Source organism: Eptesicus fuscus, chromosome 6 (genome assembly GCF_027574615.1).
Source record: "Eptesicus fuscus isolate TK198812 chromosome 6, DD_ASM_mEF_20220401, whole genome shotgun sequence".
Classification (NCBI taxonomy): domain Eukaryota; kingdom Metazoa; phylum Chordata; class Mammalia; order Chiroptera; family Vespertilionidae; genus Eptesicus; species Eptesicus fuscus.
Window position 1 is genome coordinate 73561080 of NC_072478.1, and position 19674 is coordinate 73580753.

The 19674-nt window shown below is 52.9% G+C and overlaps 2 protein-coding genes across 4 annotated transcripts; one reads left to right on the forward strand and one right to left on the reverse strand.

Annotated features, from left to right (window-relative positions):
- The first annotated feature begins 5965 nt into the window (after positions 1-5965).
- On the forward strand, positions 5966-9345 carry SOWAHA (sosondowah ankyrin repeat domain family member A). The gene has a single exon (XM_008146018.3). The coding sequence runs from the start codon at positions 6146-6148 to the stop codon at positions 7811-7813; it is 1668 nt and encodes a 555-aa protein (XP_008144240.2). The 5' UTR covers positions 5966-6145; the 3' UTR covers positions 7814-9345.
- A 5731-nt stretch (positions 9346-15076) lies between these two features.
- Positions 15077-18750, reverse strand: SHROOM1 (shroom family member 1). Of its 3 annotated transcripts, none has more exons than XM_054716994.1 (7): positions 17797-18750; positions 17651-17703; positions 17213-17422; positions 16476-17015; positions 16239-16365; positions 15858-16130; positions 15077-15761 (listed from the first exon to the last, which is right to left on the reverse strand). In XM_054716994.1, the coding sequence occupies exons 1-7, from the start codon at positions 18748-18750 to the stop codon at positions 15444-15446; spliced, it is 2475 nt and encodes an 824-aa protein (XP_054572969.1). In that variant the 3' UTR covers positions 15077-15443. The 3 variants fall into 3 exon arrangements, with proteins under 3 accessions (XP_054572969.1, XP_028000823.2, XP_054572970.1); XM_028145022.2 differs by having other exon boundaries at positions 15077-15776; XM_054716995.1 differs by lacking the exon at positions 17213-17422 and having other exon boundaries at positions 15077-15776.
- Positions 18751-19674: the final 924 nt, after the last annotated feature.

Genomic DNA, 19674 nt, shown 5'->3' on the forward strand with positions numbered 1-19674 from the left:
GTCTTTGGTTCCCTGCCTACCAACCAAGCAAGTCTGAGGAGTCAGATCAGCAGCCTGAAAAGTCAACCACAGATACAAAAGCTCAGTTTACAACAGACACCAAGGCTCTGACATTTGTCGCTGAGGTTTAGAAATAAAGTCCCTTTGACCTCAGAAAAGACTGGGCTTAAAAAGTCGCAGGCATGAGAAAGAAAAGGCCCTTCTTTAAAAAAAAATATATATATATTTTATTGATTTTTATTTATTGATTTTTTACGGAGAGGAAGGGAGAGGATAGAGAGTTAGAAACATCGATGAGAGAGAAACATCGATCTGCTGCCTCCTGCACACCCCCTACTGGGGATGTGCCCGCAACCAAGGTACATGCCCTTGACCGGAATCGAACCTGGGACCCTTCAGTCCGCAGGCCGACGGCTCTATCCACTGAGCCAAACCGGCTAGGGCGAAAAGGCCCTTCTTGTTCCCCTACGCTGGTTAGCAGGAAGTCCTGACTGCAAAACTTGGTTATCTGGGCAAAGTCCCTTTACTGCCACTCTGAGGAACCCATCCCCCTCATGTCCCTGCCTACTGGCACCCCAGATTCTCGTGGTGATACTTTGGTGAGACACCAGGGGGCAGAGGAGCCAGACTGTGGTGGTCTGAGCCTAATGGAAGAAAGCGATTCATGCTGTCATGAGAGGACAAGACAATCACCGCCATAAAGCATCTACTACGGCTCCCTGTGGGGTTCACAGGGTAGTGTGGGTTGGAATAGGCACTGCAATATAACATAACATAGCATAGCATAATATAATGCAGATTATGGATGGTTTTTAATTTTATATTTATTTAATAATGTGATTTTTAAAAATATGAAGGGCTTTCTACCCTGACTGCCTCCAAATTTAAGATACTGAACTAGGAACAAATGGCCTCCCACTTGTGTTCACCCATATTCAAGACAACATTACAGACTTTCATCCTTGATAGAAATAGACATTAAAATATTTTTATTGATTTCATAGAGGAAGGGAGAGGAGAGGGGGAGAGAGAGAGAGAGAGAGAGAGAGAGAGAGAGAGAGAGAGAAACATCAATGATGACAGAGAATCATTGATTGGCTGCCTCCTGAACACCCCGCACTGGGGATTGAGCCTGCAAATAAGGCATGTGCCCTGACCTGGAAATGAACTGGGACCTCCTGGCTCATAGGTCAATGCTCAACCACTGAGCCACGCCAGCTGGGCTAGAAATATACATTTTGTATTTGATCTTCCCAATGCTTGCGGGCAAACTGCTGGTCACTGGAAGAATTGATTCCATGGCCTCAATGACAGCAGGGTACCTAAAATTAAAAACCGCCTGAGGAACTGAATGTCATTGGCATCCTTGCTCTAATGTTTGCTCAAACTATAGACCAATCACTGAAAATACTAAAGCAGAGTATGTTCAGATGCCCAAGTACAAAGGTTTAAGCTAGATTTCTACTTGAGGAGTTCCCCCTATATTTGTTAACATTCAGAACATTATATGATACTAAGTGATTTTAAGTGATCAGTGACCTAATTTTACACAGTAAATGAGCACAAGCTTTGGAATCAGCCTGGGGTCAAGTTTGGGTTCAGCCAATTAACTGTGACCTTGGGCATGATTCTTTGTATAGCTCAGAGCCTGAAGCCTGTTAAGCACAGTCCATGAACTTGCTTGTACCAGCAATTCCTTTTCAATCAGTACTTAATCCCTTGTCTATTCTTAGTGATCACAGTCAAAGTGAGTTCAAAATGAGTTCACATAAATCAATAATCTTGAACAGGGGACTCCTCCCTCCTCCCAGTGGAGAGAGGAGGCAGTAACAAAAGTCCGAGTTGATTGAGGCTCCACTACCAATGAGGTCATGGAAACTATTTTTCCAAGGGAACCAGCAATTTGTCCTGAAAAGGCTAAGAAAAGAAAATATAAAAAGTGGCTATTGAAATGAAAATTGCAATGAAGGAAATGTGACTGTGAAAATGAAAACAGGCAATATAATACAAGTTCTGTTTCTGAACTGTCTTTGGCATCCATCTCTGTCTTTCTGCCCCCGCTGCCCTAGCTTGATGACCCTCACCAGCTCTCCCGGGGAGCCTGCCATCAGCTCCTGCAGGGCCCCCTCTTCCATCCGCACCAGCATTGGTTACAGCAGGCAGTAAAGAAGCACGGTTATGAAACAATGTGCAGTCCCATTCCATCTGTGTAGACTGTATACATGGCTGTGTTTATATCTCTGGATGTATACAGGAAACCTCCCAGAGTAAACCACAAATATTAAGAGTGGTTTTCACCCCAGCTAGTTTGGCTCAGTGGATAGAGCATGGGCCTGCGGACAGATTATATATATATATATATATATATATATATATATATATGTATACACACACACACACACACACATATATATATATATATATATATATATATAATGACATAAATTGCATGGAAATTTTTGTGCATAGAAACTTCCATTCCTCTTCTTTTTTTTAAAAAAAAAAAGAATTATTTGATTAGTTTTTTAAAATATATTTTTATTGATTTCAGAGAAGAAAGGAGAGGGAGAAATAGAAACATCAGAGATGAGAGAGAATCATTGATTGGCCACTGCCTTCTGCTCAATCCCCACATGTCCCCCACTGGGCATAGAGACTGAAACCTGGGCATGTGCCCTGACTGGAAATTGAACTGTGACCTGGATCATAGGTCAACCCTCAGCCACTGAGTGATACCGGCTGTTCTTATGGACTGTAGCCATAGTGGCTGATAAAATCATTCAAATGTTGATAGAAACTGCAAACAGCACCCCATCCACAAGTGCATTACTTTTTGAAAACAGTAACAGTGTTCAACAGTGTCAATAATTCCATCTTTTTGCGTTTCTGTATAAAGATTTAGGAACAGGATGGATATGAGACAGGATTATCTACTGGTGGGGTTATCCACGCCCTTCCTCCATAAAGGGGGAATCAGAGGGAAGGCCACTGCAGTTTTGAGCAGGCCACAGGCTGTCTGCATGTCAGGAGTGGGCCAGCAACACAGCTCAGCAGCCATGGGGGAACCTGGATCCATCATGGAGACAAACCAGCCTTCTCTGGTGAGTACAGATTCCCTATCAGCAGCCAGACTGTCCACTGTATATTTTTCCTTTTGTGAAACCTCAGGAAATTAGTAGACTGTTGCTGTTAAGTCAAGAAAGTGTCTTACTCAACGCCATTTCTTAGGTGTTAATGTTTAAGTAATGTTCAAAGTCTTGTACTTTTTTGTACATAAACTTCCTTGGGTTAATAGGCCTGATATTTTTGTTTTGTCTTGGCTTTGTGTTTTATTGGTTGATTTATTTATTTATTTTTTTTGAAAGAGAGAGAGAAAGAGAGGAGAGTGAGATCAATTGGTTGCTTCCCATTGCAGGGACTGAACCCACAACCGAGATATGTGTCCTGACTGGGAATGGAACCCACAAACTTTGGTGTATAGAACCATGCTCCACCAACCGGGCCACATCAGCCAGGGTGGTTTTGCTTTGTATTTTTTGTTGTTATTATTTTAAATATATGTACCGTATTTGTATTGATTTCAGAGAGGAAGGGAGAGGGAGAGTGTTGGCCTATGGACTGAAGGATCCCAGGTTCCATTCCGGTCAAGGGCACATGCCCAGGTTGGGGGCTCAACCCCCAGAAGGGCAAGCAGAAGGCAGCCAATCAATGGTTCTCTCTCATCATTGATGTTTCTATCTCTCCTCCCTTCCTCTCTGAAATCAATAAGATATATATATATTTTTTAAAAAGAAACATTTGACAAATTAGCCCACCTGTTTTTACCTATGTAGACCCATTTGTGTAATTAAAATTAAGTATATATAAAAGTTTAATGTCACAGAAAACTTTGATATGTACTACAGCAGTCTTAAATATATGCTGAATAGTTCTAGTAAACGAATGTCACCTTGAGAATTGGCCTGCAGGCGTTAACACTGCTGCAGAAAGTCAGTCCCGGGGACAATAGCCCAATTACCTCCCCCGATGCAGTGTGATCACATGCTAATCATTCTCTGAACATTTGACCAGCAATGACTTTTGGATTTAAATACGAAGACTATAGTTGTAGACATGTAATATTTATTTATGTTGGTAAAATTGCTACAGTGTTTTTTTCCAACCTTTGGCCTATTCGCTAAAATTTGTTAAAAATAACAGTGGCCCAGTCTGCGCGGCTCAGTGGTCGACCTATGAACCAGGAGGTCACGGTTTGATTCCCAGTTGGGGCATATGCCTGGGTTGCAGGCTTTATCCCCAGTGTGGGGTGTGCAGGAGGCAGCTGATCAATGATTCTCTCTCATCATTGATGTTTCTATCTCTCTCCTCCTTTCCTCTCTGAAATCAATAAAAATATATTTTTAAAAAATCATTTGTAAAGAATATTGTCATTGGGGAAAATACTTGCAATAAAATATAAAGTGGGGGGAAAACGATTAATCGTGCATTCTGGAAATCATCTGCATTCTAAAGACTGAAATGGCCTTTGGGGATTAGAGAAAGGGAGATCTTTCTCTTGTTACTGTTCTCTTTTTCTTTTCAACAAGTAGCAATAATAGTAGTGGCTACACTACTGACAATAATCTGAATGTCTACTGGGGGCCAAGCACTGTTTTAGGTTTATTTTCTCACTTAATCTTCACAGCCGCCTAATGAGGTAAGCACTATACTATTATTGTCACTCCCATATTCACAGATAAGAAAACTGAGGTACACAGAGGTCAAGCAAGTAGCCTAAGGTAGAGCTAGGATTCAAGTGTGGAATGTTGACTCCAGGGTCCTGCTCTCTCTAATTACAGTACTAAGGTACGGTGCCTCTGGGTTTATAGTGTAGTATTCTATTTGTAAATTAAGAAATCGACCCCACCTTTGCCCTGGTGGTTCCTTCTTCTCCCACCTAGCTCGTGAACTTCCTGATCACTTCAAGTCCCTGCTTAATTGCAACCTGCCCCTCCTGTTTTACGCTATTGTTTCCACAGTATTCATCTCGCACGCTATCCAGTTTTCGGATTCATCACATTACTTCTGTTCCTCACCCCCACCACCACGTGAGCTCCACAGGTCAGGGGGTTTTATCTGTCTTGCTAATTGACATATCACAACCCGAAAAGGTGCTGGCACACACAAGGTGCTCAACAAATGTTTGTGGATTAAATGAAGTTTTTAAAACATAGCATATTTTCAATTTCACATTCTTATTTTAAAGCGTAAACATGTATACACGTATATGGGGGAGAATAAAAATACTTCAAAATGTTAATGGTGATTTCAAGTGATATTTTTTTACTCGTTATGTTTTCCTGTGGTTTTATTCCCCAAATCCGATGTGAAAATGTATTATTTCTTCATAAGACAATTCCTTTTTTTAAACACCTCTTCTAAACCTCGTGTCACATACATTGCCACGCACAGCGAATTGTCTTTGCTGCAAATTGCATGAAGCCAGTATGAAAGGCATTCGACTACAGGAGAGGCACTGATAGTCTTTAAAGAAATGGTTGTTTTTAAATAATCGCCCGGTATTTTGTGGTAAATATTTCTTAAAGGAATAAAATCCTAAGCTCCTTGTGGGTCGACTGCGGCATTCATTCCTGGGAAACACACCCACCTAGCAACCAGCGCCGAGCTGCGGCAGGGCACTGCGCCTTTAATTTCTGGGGTGCGTGTATGGAGCTGGGGGGTGGGGGGAGCGGTGGTGGAGAATTTCCGCTCCCTGGTGGCAGCTGTCACCTGTAAAGCGAGCACCAAACGCGGGGGATGGAGCCTGGCACCCATTGGACAGAATATAAAGGCAGAAACCTACCCCAAGACGCGGGGCGCGGCGGGGCGGCGGGGGCGGGCGCGGGCGCGCGCGGCGACCCGGAGCGCCTTTCTCCCGGAGACGCCCGGGCTCCGCGGCGTGGGCGTGACCGCGGTCCAGCTTCGGGGCACGCCCGTGCGGCCTCGGTGGACCCGATCAGGTGAGCCTGGCGAGGCGGACGTGACTCCCGGAACCCCGGCTCCGGCGCGTCCCAGCGGGCGCCGCGACGCACACCTGCCGCGGACCCCGGGAACCGAGGCCGCGGGACGGGGGCGGCCAGGCTTCCCTGCCGGGCGGGGACCGACCATGGCGCTCGCCGCGGCCGCGGCCGCTGCCGCTGCGGCCGCCGGGGTGAGCCCGGCCGCGGTGCTGGGCTTCCTGCACGAGCACGGCGGGAAGGTGCGCAACTCCGAGCTGCTGAGCCGCTTCAAGCCGCTGCTGGACGCGGGCGACCCGCGCGGCCGTGCCGCCCGCAGGGACCGCTTCAAGCAGCTCGTCAACGACGTGGCCGTGGTGAAGGAGCTCGACGGCGTCAAGTTCGTGGTGCTGAGGAAGAAGCTGCGGCCCCGGGGGGTGCCGGAGCCCCAGCCCCCCGGCGACTCCAGCGCCCCCGAGCCCAAGACCGCGGCCATCTCCCCGGGGGAAACCGCTGCCTCGGGGGCTCCATCCTCGGCCCCCGCGCAGGGGTCGGTGGAAGCACCCGAGGACCCGGCCCCGCCGTCAGAGCCACGGGACACCCCCGAGGCCCCGGTCTCCGAGCCCGCCCCGCCGACTGGGGAGCTGTTGGTAAGCCCCGCGACCCAGCAGCCCGGGGGGCCCGTGGAGCGGGCCCCGCCCTCCGAGGGCCTCTCTGCCGACGGGGCCCCACCGGCTAGGGCACCGTCGGAGGAGGCCTTGCCCGGCGCAGAGCCACCAGGCTTGGAACCTGGGCCCGGGGCGACGCCGGGGCCGCCGCCCCCTCCTCGGCGCGCGCCTCCCCAGAAGCCCTGCATGTTGCCGGTGCGCTGTGTCCCGGGCCCCGCCGCGTTCCGGATCCGAGCCGAAGAGCAGGGCCTGCGCCGGCAGCTGTCGGAGGAGCCGAGCCCGCGGGGCTCCCCGCTGTTGCGGCGGCGGCTCTCGGTGGAGGAGTCCGGCCTGGGGCTCGGCCGCTCCCCGCACCTGCGGCGCCTGTCCCGCGCCGGCCCGCGCCTGCTGAGCCCGGACACGGAGGAGGTGCCCGTCGCGCCGCCGCCGTCGGCCGTGCCCCTGGAGCCGGCCGAGCACGAGTGGCTGGTGCGGGCGGCCGCTGGCCGCTGGAACCACCAGCTGCACGGTCTGCTGCTGCGCGACCGCGGCCTGGCCGCCAAGCGCGACTTCATGTCTGGGTTCACGGCCCTGCACTGGGCCGCCAAGAGCGGCGACCGCGAGATGGTGCTGCAGCTGGTGGAGGTGTCGCGGCTCGGGGGCGCGCCGGTCGACGTGAACGCGCGCTCCCACGGCGGCTACACGCCCTTGCACCTGGCCGCCCTGCACGGCCGCGAGGAGGTCGCCGTGCTGCTGGTGGGCCTGGGCGCACAGGTGCACGTGCGTGACCACAGCGGGAGGCGGGCGCACCAGTACCTGCGGCGGGGCGCCTCGTACGCGCTGCGCCGGCTGCTTGGCGACCCTGGCCTGCAGGGCTCCTCCGAACCCGACGGGACCAGTGGTGTTAATGGCAGTCTCGTGGTCCGGCGCCCGGTGCAGGTGGCCGCCACCATCCTCAGCTCCACCACCAGCGCGTTTCTGGGCGTCCTGGCCGATGACCTGATGCTCCAGGACCTGGCCCGAGGCTTGAGGAAGTCGGGCTCCTTCAGCAAGTTCTTGGGTGCCTCGCCCATAGCTCCTCGTAAAAAGACCAAGACCCGCAGTGGCCTGCCGGCCTTTTCCGAAATCTCTCGGGGATCCATTCCAGGACCTTTCGCTGGTCTCATGCCCAGCCTGCCCCCCACAACCTGACAGTCCTGAGGCTACTGCGTTGATCTAATCCGGCCTGCCCCTCAGCCTAAGCTTGTGCATGACCGCGGCCCAACACTTCCGGCTCCATCCGGTTTCCAACTTTGTCCACCACAGTGTTTTCCCCGGGTGGGCTTGTGCCTCCAGCTTCTGTCTGTAGCTTGACCTGCCGTCAGAGATGGCAGTCAAGGTCTCAGTGAGAGCTTCCTATGAAAAATGCCAGGAGTCAGGCTTAAACGTTGGAGGAGACTTGAAATGTAGGACCAAAGGTGAAGGGGCAGCAGCTGGCCTGGTCCCTTAAGGAGTTAACCCCAGTGCCTCTGCATCTATGCACTCCCAAGCCAGAACAAGTTGCAAGGGTCTCTTTTAAGTGTTGTGTGAGGTTGGGTGGCTTGTCAGCTGTAAGATACTGGTGGTTTTGTAATTTGATGCTTTTGTCCCGTTTTTTTAAATTGAAATGAGGTAAAACAATTTTCATAATAACCTTTTGAAATTATATTTTTCCATTTTTAGGCAACGTGCTTAGACATTTTTGATCTTTGGTAAAGATTTTGGAATTCTATTTAAAATCATAATGATCAAGATCTAAAGGAAATCAGTCCCAACCAACAAAATCCTTAAATGCTTATCTACCTCGTTTTAGGCAATCAAGCGTTCAGAGAGTCTTGAACACAGAATATGACCATTGCAAATGTAATTAATTTCACTTGTACTGTGAGTGCTACATATTAGGAAGCAAGTGTGTCTTGGGAGTAAAGGTGATTTGCTAACAAGAGAAAAGAGACATTTGGACAAACACTTTTAATTTGTGGTTATCTTTATGGTGAAATAGAAACACCCGTCTTGGGCACTGGTGGGTGGCTATTTTGATTTGGCATGAATATTTAATTAAATGTGATTTATGTGACTTGCACTGTTGTACCATATTTCTCATTCTGTGGTTTTTAAAATCTGGCTGAGACTTTCAATGCAGTAGGTGACTATTCAAAGTTGGGCTGCCATTCAAAAAAAAAAAAGCATACCAGAAAAATAACTGGTAAAACAGTAATGAATACAATTAAGGACCAACTATTTTACATGAAAGGTCTGTACAATTAGAAAGTACATGACATCCATTTCTGAAAGCAAACAACTTAACCCAAAATAACAAATGTGAAGTCTCTGCTCAGTGACCTCAGAGGAGTGACCTGATGTCTCTGGACCTTTGCTCCTTTCTATGACTGAGAAGGTTCATAGGTATGGCCAAGATTTCCCAGGTTCAAGACAGTGTAATTATAATGGCTTTTTTGGTTTGTTTTAAAGATGTGGAATCTATTTGCTCAACCTTTTTTTTTAGTATCATATGGTGGTAATACTCTGCTTTTGCAAATTGTGTTTGCATGTCATTAGTTATATCAAATAGCTTTTGTGGCACGAGGTAGTGGGGCTCCCCTCCCAAATATACATATTTCAGTGAGGCCTCTGAAATTATGTAAGGCAGTCCTTCTTGGAATGTTTTGATTTAAGCAATGAAATAAACAGTCTCCTATTTTGTTTCTGCTTGTGAGATGATGTACTTCCCTTAAGCCTTTTACAGCTCTTGCCACTGTATTTTTCTTTCCCTCTCCTTTTTTATCTACTTAATCTCTCCCTTTTCTCCTCATCCCTCTTCTGCCACTTTATCACTGAAAGAGTTTGAATTGCTCCGCAAAATAAAAGGCGTCAACCCCACGTGGCCATGGTAGCCAACACTGTAGATAAATGTAAGCTCTGACCTGCCTTTCCCACCTTCCTTGCGAGAACTCTAGCTAAGCTGCACAAATTATTTTAAAATGCAGATGAGATCTTCTACCTCTGCAGGAAAATTGTGGGAGGCAGTAATTATAGCAATCTGAGTGGTTGAAGGTCTAGAAGGCAATAAAATAGTAGAGATTTTCCATGGTAAAAGAGAGGCCTGACTGAAATAGGGTCACAGACGCAAATATGACCCACCTTGAGAAAGATCAAAGTCTAAACCAGTAGGGTAGTAATAATAATAACTAATGTCTATTGCACACTTAAATTAGAGGAGGGTTACTCAAACTGCCAGAAGAATCTTCATGTTTCAAAAGAGTGTGCTGCAATCTTTCTAAATGAGGTAAAACAGCCCTAGCCGGTTTGGCTCAGTGAATAGAGCATCGGCCTGCGGACTGAAGGGTCCCAGGTTCGATTCTGGTCAAGGGCACATGCCCAGGTTGCGGGCTTGATATCCAGTAGGGGGGCATGCAGGAGGCAGCCAATCAATGATTCTCTCTCATCACTGATGTCTATTTTTTCTCTCTTTCTCCCTTCCTCTCTGAAATCAATAAAAATACATTTAAAAATAAAGAAATAAAAATAAGTGAGGTAAAACATTTGACAAGAGTTTAGGATCACTAAGCCTAAAACTCAGGTGTTAGAAACGACTGCTTTTTCCTTGTAGGACAACACTTTCTGACATTATAAGGTAAATCACTAGGAAATTATGGTTTGATGTGCCTATGGGAAGTTTTCACGAACCATATATTGCCTAGCAAGGAGGTACACTTGTGGAAGGGTATTTCCAACTGACACACAAAAGTAATTGTTTATAAGTTAAGGCAATTTAGCTGGTTAGAATGACCACAGGGAAGAGAGCCACTCCTTTTGATAGGGAGAATTGTTGATGTAGATGCATGAGAGTCACATCCAGAGCAAGCTTTTTAATAAAGTTTTTTATTTGTCTTATAGAAGGTTGGAGGTTGTCTTTGAGCATGTCTCACTTAACTAATGGAGACCAGGGTGTGGGTAATACACCTAAGACCTGTGTTTATTACGTGCCAGGGACAGTTCTAAACACTTTGCAGATACTAACTACAACCTGAAAGGTCTGTCCTATTGGTATGCTGATTTTAAAGTGAGGAAACTGAAGCCTAGAGAAATTGTAAGGGGCTTGTTCAGGCCCCACAGCGAGATAAAGTATCAGTGGGATGGCATCCTGTGCTTTTCCCATCACAATATCCTGTTGCAGAAAAGCAAGGTGGTCTCAATCTCAGCTCTTTACCCATTTAGTGACCTTAGGAAAGTCACCCAATTTTCCAAGCTCCATGTCCCTTTTCTGTGGGACATAAGACTGGCAATACCTACCCTACAGGCTATAGTGGGAGAAGCATAGGAAATGAGTAGGTAGAGTTCTTTGGGAACTACAAACCAACCTGAAATATTACCAGGGGTGCTAAGCTGGCCCCACAGGGGTATCTAGCTGCACTCCCAAATAGCTCTGATTGGTGGCTGTGCTTCACATGATCACCATTGTTTACCATGTTAGTGATTGTATGCATAAAGGACAATCAAGCCCTGGCCAGCTTTGCTTAGTGGTTAGAGTGTCAGCCCGAAAAATGGAGGGTCTCGGGGTTCGATTCCCGGTCAAGGGCACATACCTGGGTTGCAGGTTTGTCCCCAACCCTGGTCAGGGCATATGCTGGAGGCAACCAATCGATATGTTTTTCTCACATCAATGCTTCTCTCTCTCTCTCTCTCTCTCCCCCACCCCTACTCTTTCCCTCCCTTCCACTCTTTCTAAAAATCAATAGGGAAAATAAATCCTCTGGTTAGAATTAACAAAAATAAGTAAATACCAATGGGTTTTGCAAGAAAAAATGTATTCCAGAAAAGGGAACTTATTCCATACCCGATAAGTAATATTGATTTAATTAAGAGACATAACAATGTCTTTCTTAATTCATATTCCTCTAGAATCCCTACCCCCACCTTCCAGAACTAGACAGTTGTCATTCAGCCCTCAACACACCGTCATAAAGCTAGGCACACCTAGTGTTATAGGCAGTTAGACATGAGCAGAGCAAGGACAATGGGCCAGGTACAGGTCACCAGGGCAGAAAGCCCTGGGTGCCTAGCAAGGGGCAAAACGGGGAAAACAAGAACCTCACCCTCAGGGTAACATTTCCACCACTAGCATATTGCTGGTCCTGTGGTTTAGACACCCCCCCCCCCCAACCCCCCAGACCTTCTCCTCCTTAAAGATAACATCTAGGCATCAGTTGTATTTCAGCTCCAGGCCCCAAAGAGCAGCAAAACCAGACAAGTGACTCGGGGGGCTGCCTCAGGACCAGCTGCATTGACGCAAGACCCCCTGCCCTGGGGCCCAGACCAAGCAGTGGAGATCCTGACCCTGAAAGAACACACCTGGAAAGCTGATGACTATTCTGTTGAGACCCTCCCCTGAGGCCTCCCCTAAGATTCCCACAAGCAGAGTGAGATAAAGACCCTCAACACAAAGGACCCAGCCTGTGCACCCCCCTCCCTTTTCCATCTTCTCCCCCCACAGGCATGCTAATCTAAAGAACCCCATGAGGCTTGCAACCAGGGGAGCAATGGGCAGTGGCAGCTCCTCCCAGGCTAGTCCCCTGAACCCGTCCCCAAGGCCCCCTTTTCTCTGACTTCCCAGAGAGCTAAGGCAGCCCAGCCTAGGCTCTCCTGTTGCTTCTGTGTTAAGCCCTTTCTTGTCTTACTGTCTCCAGCTTTAATAAATGTTCCCTCATAGTCACCTGGACTCGTGCTGTTAAAGACCCCCCACCCCCACCCCCCAGCACACTCCAGCTGGGTCCTAGGCAGAGCCGCTCAGGGCCAGGTCCCCTTTCCAGGAACCCCAGGACATGCATTCTCCCCTCGCTTGGGCCTTTTCCTTTAATAAATTATTTGACCTTTTAAAATGTTTGCATAAATACACAAACTCTATTCCTCTCCAGGTAGCTTTTTGCCTTCAACCTCTGCCCTGGCCTCACCATTCCACAACTGCCACACCTCTGGACTTGAACCTTGAAGCAGAAGTAGTCTCAGGTGTGACTACAGGGAAGGGAGAAGGGAGGAGGAGGGAGGGAGGGAGGGAGATTGACATTTCAAAGACATCAGGTAAGCACCTGTTGTGATAACAACACCGCAGGGTCGTAGCGAAGGTTGCTTTATAGCAGTTGCCTCCCACCACCCCCACACTCCCCATTCACCTCCCCTCTCTGCGGTTCTCAACCACAATTGATCTAAATTCCCTCTTAAACTTGTGATTTACAAGCGAGGATCCCCGAGGTTTTCGCCAGCCGCTCGCGGAGGTACATGGCGTGCGGAGCCGGCTGTGCAAGGCAGATTGGCGCCGCTCTGGGGCACGCGAACATTGCTTCCCTGTTCCGTTCCCCAGCTGCAGCCTGAAGGTAAAAGTACACTCATTGCATCCATCTTAGGAGCAGCAGCGGGGGCGGGGGGAGGCGAGCCGGGGAGGCGGTCGCTGGGCCGCCTGTTGCTCAGCAACAATCCCAGCCGCAGGCGGCCGGGCAGAGCCGGGAGGCACCACCGCGGGCAGCGGGGGCGGAGGCGGGGGCGAGACTGGGGGGAAGGGTGGGGCGCGGGCGACGTCAAGGGGTGGGGCCAGAAGCCCCCACAGAGACCCAGGAGACCCTGTTCCACGCTGGGGGACTAAGGAAGGCTATTTTTTTATATCGATACTCGAGATCAACACCCCTGGCTTCCCTCCTCTTCACTTCTCATTAACCAACAACTGAGGAAAGAGAGACAGGCTTCCCAAGGGCTGCCTGGCCAGCATTGCTTTCCGACGGAAGCAGAAAGGCCTAACCGCAGCCTCCGGGCCCAGCAGGGACGCGGCGCCCCCGTGGCTCGCCCAGAGGGCCTGGTAGCTGGGAGGCTGCAGGGGGTCCAGTGGGGGTAGCAGCTTCCATCGTAAGGAGAACAGTGCCCTCTGCTGGCAGCGTCCTGGAGGTGACGTCCACCCGGCTCCTGGTCCTTCAAGTCTTGGTTTGTGGTGCCAACACGGAACACCTACTAGTGGGGCGAGCTCATCCTTGCCCTCTGCAAGAATACGGCGTGGGCGGGAGGATGACTGGGGCAGGAGGGAGACAGGGACGACAGGAAAGGACGGGCGCAGTTGGTGGCTCCCCCGATCTGGAGGGAAAAGCAGAGAAGCCTTGTACTTCCCCATGGGGAACCGCAACACAGAACAAAGTGCAATTTCACTGGACAAGGGCAGACGCTGCTCCCCAGGCCCGTTCCGGCCATTCCGGCCTGGGAGTGCTTTCTCTGAAATACACCATTTCCACTGGTCTAACGGACCCTTTGAGTGTGTTTCTAAGGCTGTCACAATGGGCTAACGCAGTGGGGCCTGTACAGGGCAGAAGACAGAAATAAGGAGATTCCATCCAGGACGTGTCTAGAAGCCAGCTGCCCTGCGAGGCTGAGGACCTTGGAGCCGGGGCTCCGCAGTGTTCAAAGCATAATGTTAGGACCGCAACTGCCTCTGCAGGAGCCCCATATGTTTTTCATAAAGAGGCACAATGTGAGCTTTGTTCCGTGCTCAATAGCACCACTGTTATCACGAAGGCTTTTGCTATGAATGCCGCCATTTAAAATTCCCACCCGGTTGCACTTGGTGACAATAGGCATCGGAAAACAAGCCCAGAAGCAGCGGTTTCTCGCTTTGGGGTCAGTGGCTTTAAATACACACGCTTTTTCATGCGCCCAACTCCCAAAAAATACACTGCGCGTTTGCATGAACCATGTCCGGAATCTCCCTGCAGTTTGCAGCCACAAATGCGAAAGCAGGTTTTCACAGGTGTATTTGAGAACTTAACATTGATTCTGGGCACACTGGGCCGATGCACAAATGGAGGAGCGTGCCTGTCCTGTTTCAGCCCCTCCAACCCCAGCCCACCCCCCAAGTCAGCGTCTCTAGCTCACAGATGAGCTGCCTCCCCAGGTCCTCAGCCCTCACAGGTCCCCCATGCCCCACCTTCTGCTCCCACCCCCAACTGCCCTCCTCAAGCCTGGCGGACCCAGTGGAGTCTCCTTAGGAGAGTGGGATGAAGTCAACTTTGATGACATAATTGGAAGAGGAAGAAAGCTCTTAGAATGAATGTCCCCACATTTCCAAGTGTACTGGGCATTTGTCAGGGTCCTTAGGCAGCCAAACAGTTGAACCCATTGGAAAACACTGGGGACTTTATCCATATGCATTGAAGGGAGGCAGTACCCCACTTGCACTGCTGAGGTTGGGGGCTTGGGTAAAGCCAGCAAAGGAGACCTCGACTCAGGCAATCAGGCCTTGGCTTTGGTAGTGATGCCGTTGCCAGAACAGTTAGGGTTTACCGGTCCCTCCTGTTTTCAAACCTGGTTCTCGTCTTCCTGATTCTCAGACCTCACGGATATCCTCCGACAATCCCCTCTTCTGCTCGTCAGGTAAGGGGCTGTCTGTAACCAGTAAACAAGATCCTTCCCCCAAACTATGCTTCCCGTGGCATCACACTTCTCACATCAGCTTTTATTGTGAGGAATAAACGGCTGTTTTGCATCTTACGTTGAGACTCTGACATGTCTCCTCCCCCTCTACCCAACCCTCACCAAGCTCACCTCTCATCACAAAAAGGGGGAATACTGCAGTTTGTAAAATCCATATGTTAATTACCAAATAATCCACAAGACTTGGGTGAGGCCACATGACAATGCTTTGAAGTATCCCGAGAGGGCCTGGCCTGGGTCATCCCCACCCCAAGGGGAAAGCGCCCAATAAACCAGCGTCACCCCCAGCCTGGTGCGTGAAAGGCAGGGCAAAGCTCCCCACCTCCACCGCTGGTAACTAAATAAGCAGAGGGGAGAAGGGCGGTTTATCCGGAGGACGGGTCCCCGGGGAAGAGGCCAGCCTGGGAGATGGGGGTTGATGGCCTAGGCCGCTCCTGACGGCATCCAGTTGGTCCTGAAGGAGCCGGACCCGCTCGTCCAAGCTGCGCTGCTGGGCCAAGACAGCGGCCTTGCCGGCCAGGAGGGCGCAGTAGGCGCGCAGCTCCCTGGCGGGCAGTGCCCGCACCAACACTTCCCGGAGGGCCCGCTCGCGCCGCGCCACGTGCTCCTTCAGCTCCCTGGCGTCCTCCTGCTGCCGCTGCAGGAGCCCGAGTCGCTGCAACAGAGAGGCCTGGAGCCGCAGGGAGAGGGCACCGTGAGCGGGGCAAGTGCGCTTCGCCGCCCTGCTCTCCTGCAGCCTGAACCCCTTTACCTGCTCCTCAGGGTCCCCGTGTGCTCCCGTTCGAGCCAGGGCGCGGCGCACGCGAGCCAGGCGACTGCCCAGTAGCAGCAGGAGGCCAAGCACGCGCTCCAGGTCGGCCATGAACCGGTTGAACCGCTCTAGCTCGCGGGGTGCACAGGCCTGGCCTACCGCGGCCTCCAGCGCAGCCCCACGCCTGGCCCAGGTCTGGGCTGTCCCCTGCAGCTGCTCCTGCTCCGCTTCCAGGTTCCGCAGCATCTTTTGGAGGAGGTCCGCCAGCTCCACCTGCAGGGAAGGCGGGGCTACGTAAGCCGGGGGGCCAGGCTCCTGACATCTCAGGCCTAACTCAGGTCTCTTGTCCCACCCAGCCTCCAGCAACCCCACCACACTCACTTTCTTAGCTTGGATGCTGCTGTCTGGCTCAGGCAGACCCTGGCCACATGGCTGGTCAGACACAGGGTGAGGGGGAAGGTGTTCAGGCCTTGTTTCTTCCTGAGAAGTTGGCAGGACCTGGGGGGAGCTACATAGATGGCACGGGGGGGAGGAGGGGGGTAAGGGGACGCCCTGGGTGGTTCTGCCCCAGACTGCAGGGGCTTAGAATCCCCTGAGTCCCTGGTGCCCCTCACTCACCCTGGCTCAGAAATACCAGCAGCCTCCTCTCCAGCCCTGCCACGGGCTGGTCTCATGGCAGCCCAGACCTCAGCCAACGGAATCAGCCCATCCAGCAGATCCAGAGGTGGCTCTGGGCTGGGATAGGATGTGAGAGTGTCACTCAGAGAGGGATCCAGTCTGGCAAGCTCCTGAACCAGCTGCTCCAGGCGTGGACTTGGCCACGTTGGCTTGGAACCAGGCTCGACAGTGCCCCAAGCCAAGGCCGTGTCATCAGGAGGCCCTTGGGTATCACTGCCTGGAGGTCCCAGGGCACCAGCTGGGAGAGGTTTGAGGGAGTCACTCTCTACAGCTGCAGGGAAGTCCGTCGTCAGCGGTCCAGTGGAGTCGGCGGTTGGGACGTCACCATTTGCAGTCCCAGGGGAACGACAGCACGTGGACCAGCAGTCCCCTGTCCCTGCAGTCTCTAGGCACCCATGTAGGGGGTGCTCTGGGGGCACTGTAGCCCCGTCAGGCCTTTGGCCCAAGCCAGCTCCATGCTGTGGGTCAGAGGCATGGACACTGGAAATGGAAGGAACACTGAATCAGAAAAAGTTATGGCAGAAGACCGGTGGTGGTCTCCAAGGGCCACCTGCCACCACCCCATCGCCCAGACGCCCGGGCTTCAGCGAGGGGCGGGTTCCCTGCCCCTCCGGCATTGTGTAGCTGTGTGTGCAAAGGGGATGTCTCACTCTGCTTGGAAGCAAGAGAGAACTCACCTGGCTGGGAGCCCCGGCGGGGCACGGCAGTCTGGAGGTGCTCTCATTCTGACCAGCGGGACTTCCTCCAGGAAGACCTCGTCATCAGGAAGGGAAGGGAGCCGGGCACACACCATGTGGGTCTCTGGGACCCTGAGCTCACGGTCAGTGGGCCTGCTCAGGGGACCCTCTGAGGGACACACCACTGCAGCTTCCTTCTGAGTCAGGAACCTGGAGGCAGAGACCCGCACTGACCACAGTGACCGGGACGGAAGCTCTTGGTTCTGCACCCGAGAGACAGTAAAGTGTTGGGGGGTGGGAATGGGGGGGCAGTTGGGGATTTGGTTTGCAAAATACAGAGCCCCAAGGCTCAGACTGAGGGTAGGTGGGAGGCCTTCTCTTTTCTGGGGCAAGAGCTGTGAAAGCTGCCTCCTCCCAAGAGTGATGCATGTCTCTCACCTGGAATGTGTGGTCTGAAACAAGGGTCTGGGTTCTGCTCCTTGAGGAACAGCCTGGAAAGGCAAACAGGTTAGATGTCATGTGGCTCAAGTTTTCAGTCTCCCAGATGTGCCCCACCCCAAGCCTGCAGCCCTGCTCTTCCAGACCTGGACGATGGGCATGGCCCCTCCTGGGCCTCCCCAGGGACCCAAAGCTTCCCCTGACGCGGCGCTCTGACTCCTTCGAGCAGGCCTGTAGACGTCGTCGTCGAGCTTCAAGGAGGGGGGTTCGGGGTCCTCTGTGCCTCTCAGCCATCTGGTCTGGTGACCTTCGAACTCTGCCACCGCCTGCTGCTGCAATTCCTGGGTCTCAGGCCTGGCGAAGCCCAAGCTGGAGCAGGCCCCAGCCATCCCAGCGCCCCGACCCATGCCATCCAGCTTCCCTGGCTCCGAGAAGCACCACGGCCGCTGCTGGTTGGCGAGGCGGCCCGGGCCGGCTGTTCCAGGCGCGGGGGCCCCAGAGCGCGCCGACTCCCCTTCCCCGCCCGGGTGGCCGAGCGAGGCGGAGCGCGGGTGCGCCGCCGGGGGGCGCCCGGGGGCCGCGGGCCGCAGGCGGGCCGGCAGACTCATGCGGAGCTCCTTGCGCTGGAAGGACGTCTCCCGGAGGACGCGCCGCTGAGCGCCTTGCAGCCGCTGTCGGTAGGCGGCCCGCGAGGCCGGCGGACTGGGCGGCTCGGCGGCCCGCGCTGCGGCCTCCGCCTCGGCCGCCAGCGCGAACAGCAGCGGGGTGTCCTGCCTGCTGAGCGGCCCCGGCCCGCCCTGGGCCTGCGGAGCGCGCAGCCCATTGCGCGCGGCGGCCGCGGGCCGGGGCTGCGGGGAGGCGCGAAGGGCGGCGGCGGCCGAGGCGGGGGCCGGGCCGCCCCACACCACGCGCACGTAGTCCCAGTCCAGGTAGGGAAGAAGGTCGGTCTCCGGGGACGGGGTGCGCGGCTCGGCGCCGCCCGAGGCTGCGGAAAAGGAGCTGTAGGCCGAGTCGGCGCGCACCGACAGCCGCCGCAGGTCCAGGCTGCGCGTGGAGGAGGCCGGGGAGACGCGGTCGCCCCCAGGACCCAGGGCCTCCATGGCTGCGCGGATGAGCGCTGGGCAGCTAGCTCCGTGGGGCCTGGAAGAACATAGATGGCGCGTGATGGGGCTCCAGGTGCTACCAGTCCCCTCTCCAGTCACACCGCCTCAAGCGCTGGCATTACCCCCAGGTCAAGAATGGCATGGGCGGCCCTAGCGGGTTTGGCTCAGTGGGTACAGCCTTGGCCTGCGGACTCAAGGGCCCAGGTTCCATCCTGGTCAAGAGCACATGCCCGGGTTGCAGGCTCGATCCCTAGTGGGGGGCGCGGGGGTGGCAGCCGGATCAGTGATTCTCATCATGGACGTTTCTGTCTCTGTCTCTCCCTCTCCCTTCCTCTCTGGAGAAAAAAAAAAAAAAAAAAGAATGGCATGGGCAGTAGGCCCAAACCCAGGAGGCAACTCTGGAGGTTGAGGGTCTCAGCCCAGGGAAAGGAACTGGCCCCTGGCCCATTCCCTGCAGGGGCTCTCCTGGCTGGTACCTCCGGGAGCCCTGAAAATGTACCCATGCTCCTTCCCTCCCAGCCCGGGCCCGCCCGGCGGCTTCCTGGCGCTTTGTTAGCTTCTCCGTGTGCTTTCCCTGATAAACAACCGTCAGGAATGTTCTGGGGGACAAGAAAGGAGACTGGAAGGCCCAGGTCAGGTGGCAGGTCAGCTTCACAGCCGTCCTCCCTCCCCCCTGCCAGTTACGTTCCAGGTGCCTTACATAAATATTTATCTTGCTGGTCCCAACTGCTCTCTGCATTTTACAGATGAAGAAGCTGGGGTTCTGAGGGGGAAGTCACTTGCCCAGGGCACACAGCTGGTAAGAGGCAGATCCCTGCCCTTCAAGCTTACTGCAGCCAGACCCATTTCCTAGAAGCAAACCCTGCTGAGAGCCAGTCTCCCCCCACCCCCACGCCCAGCTGCCTGAAGCCTCCAACACAG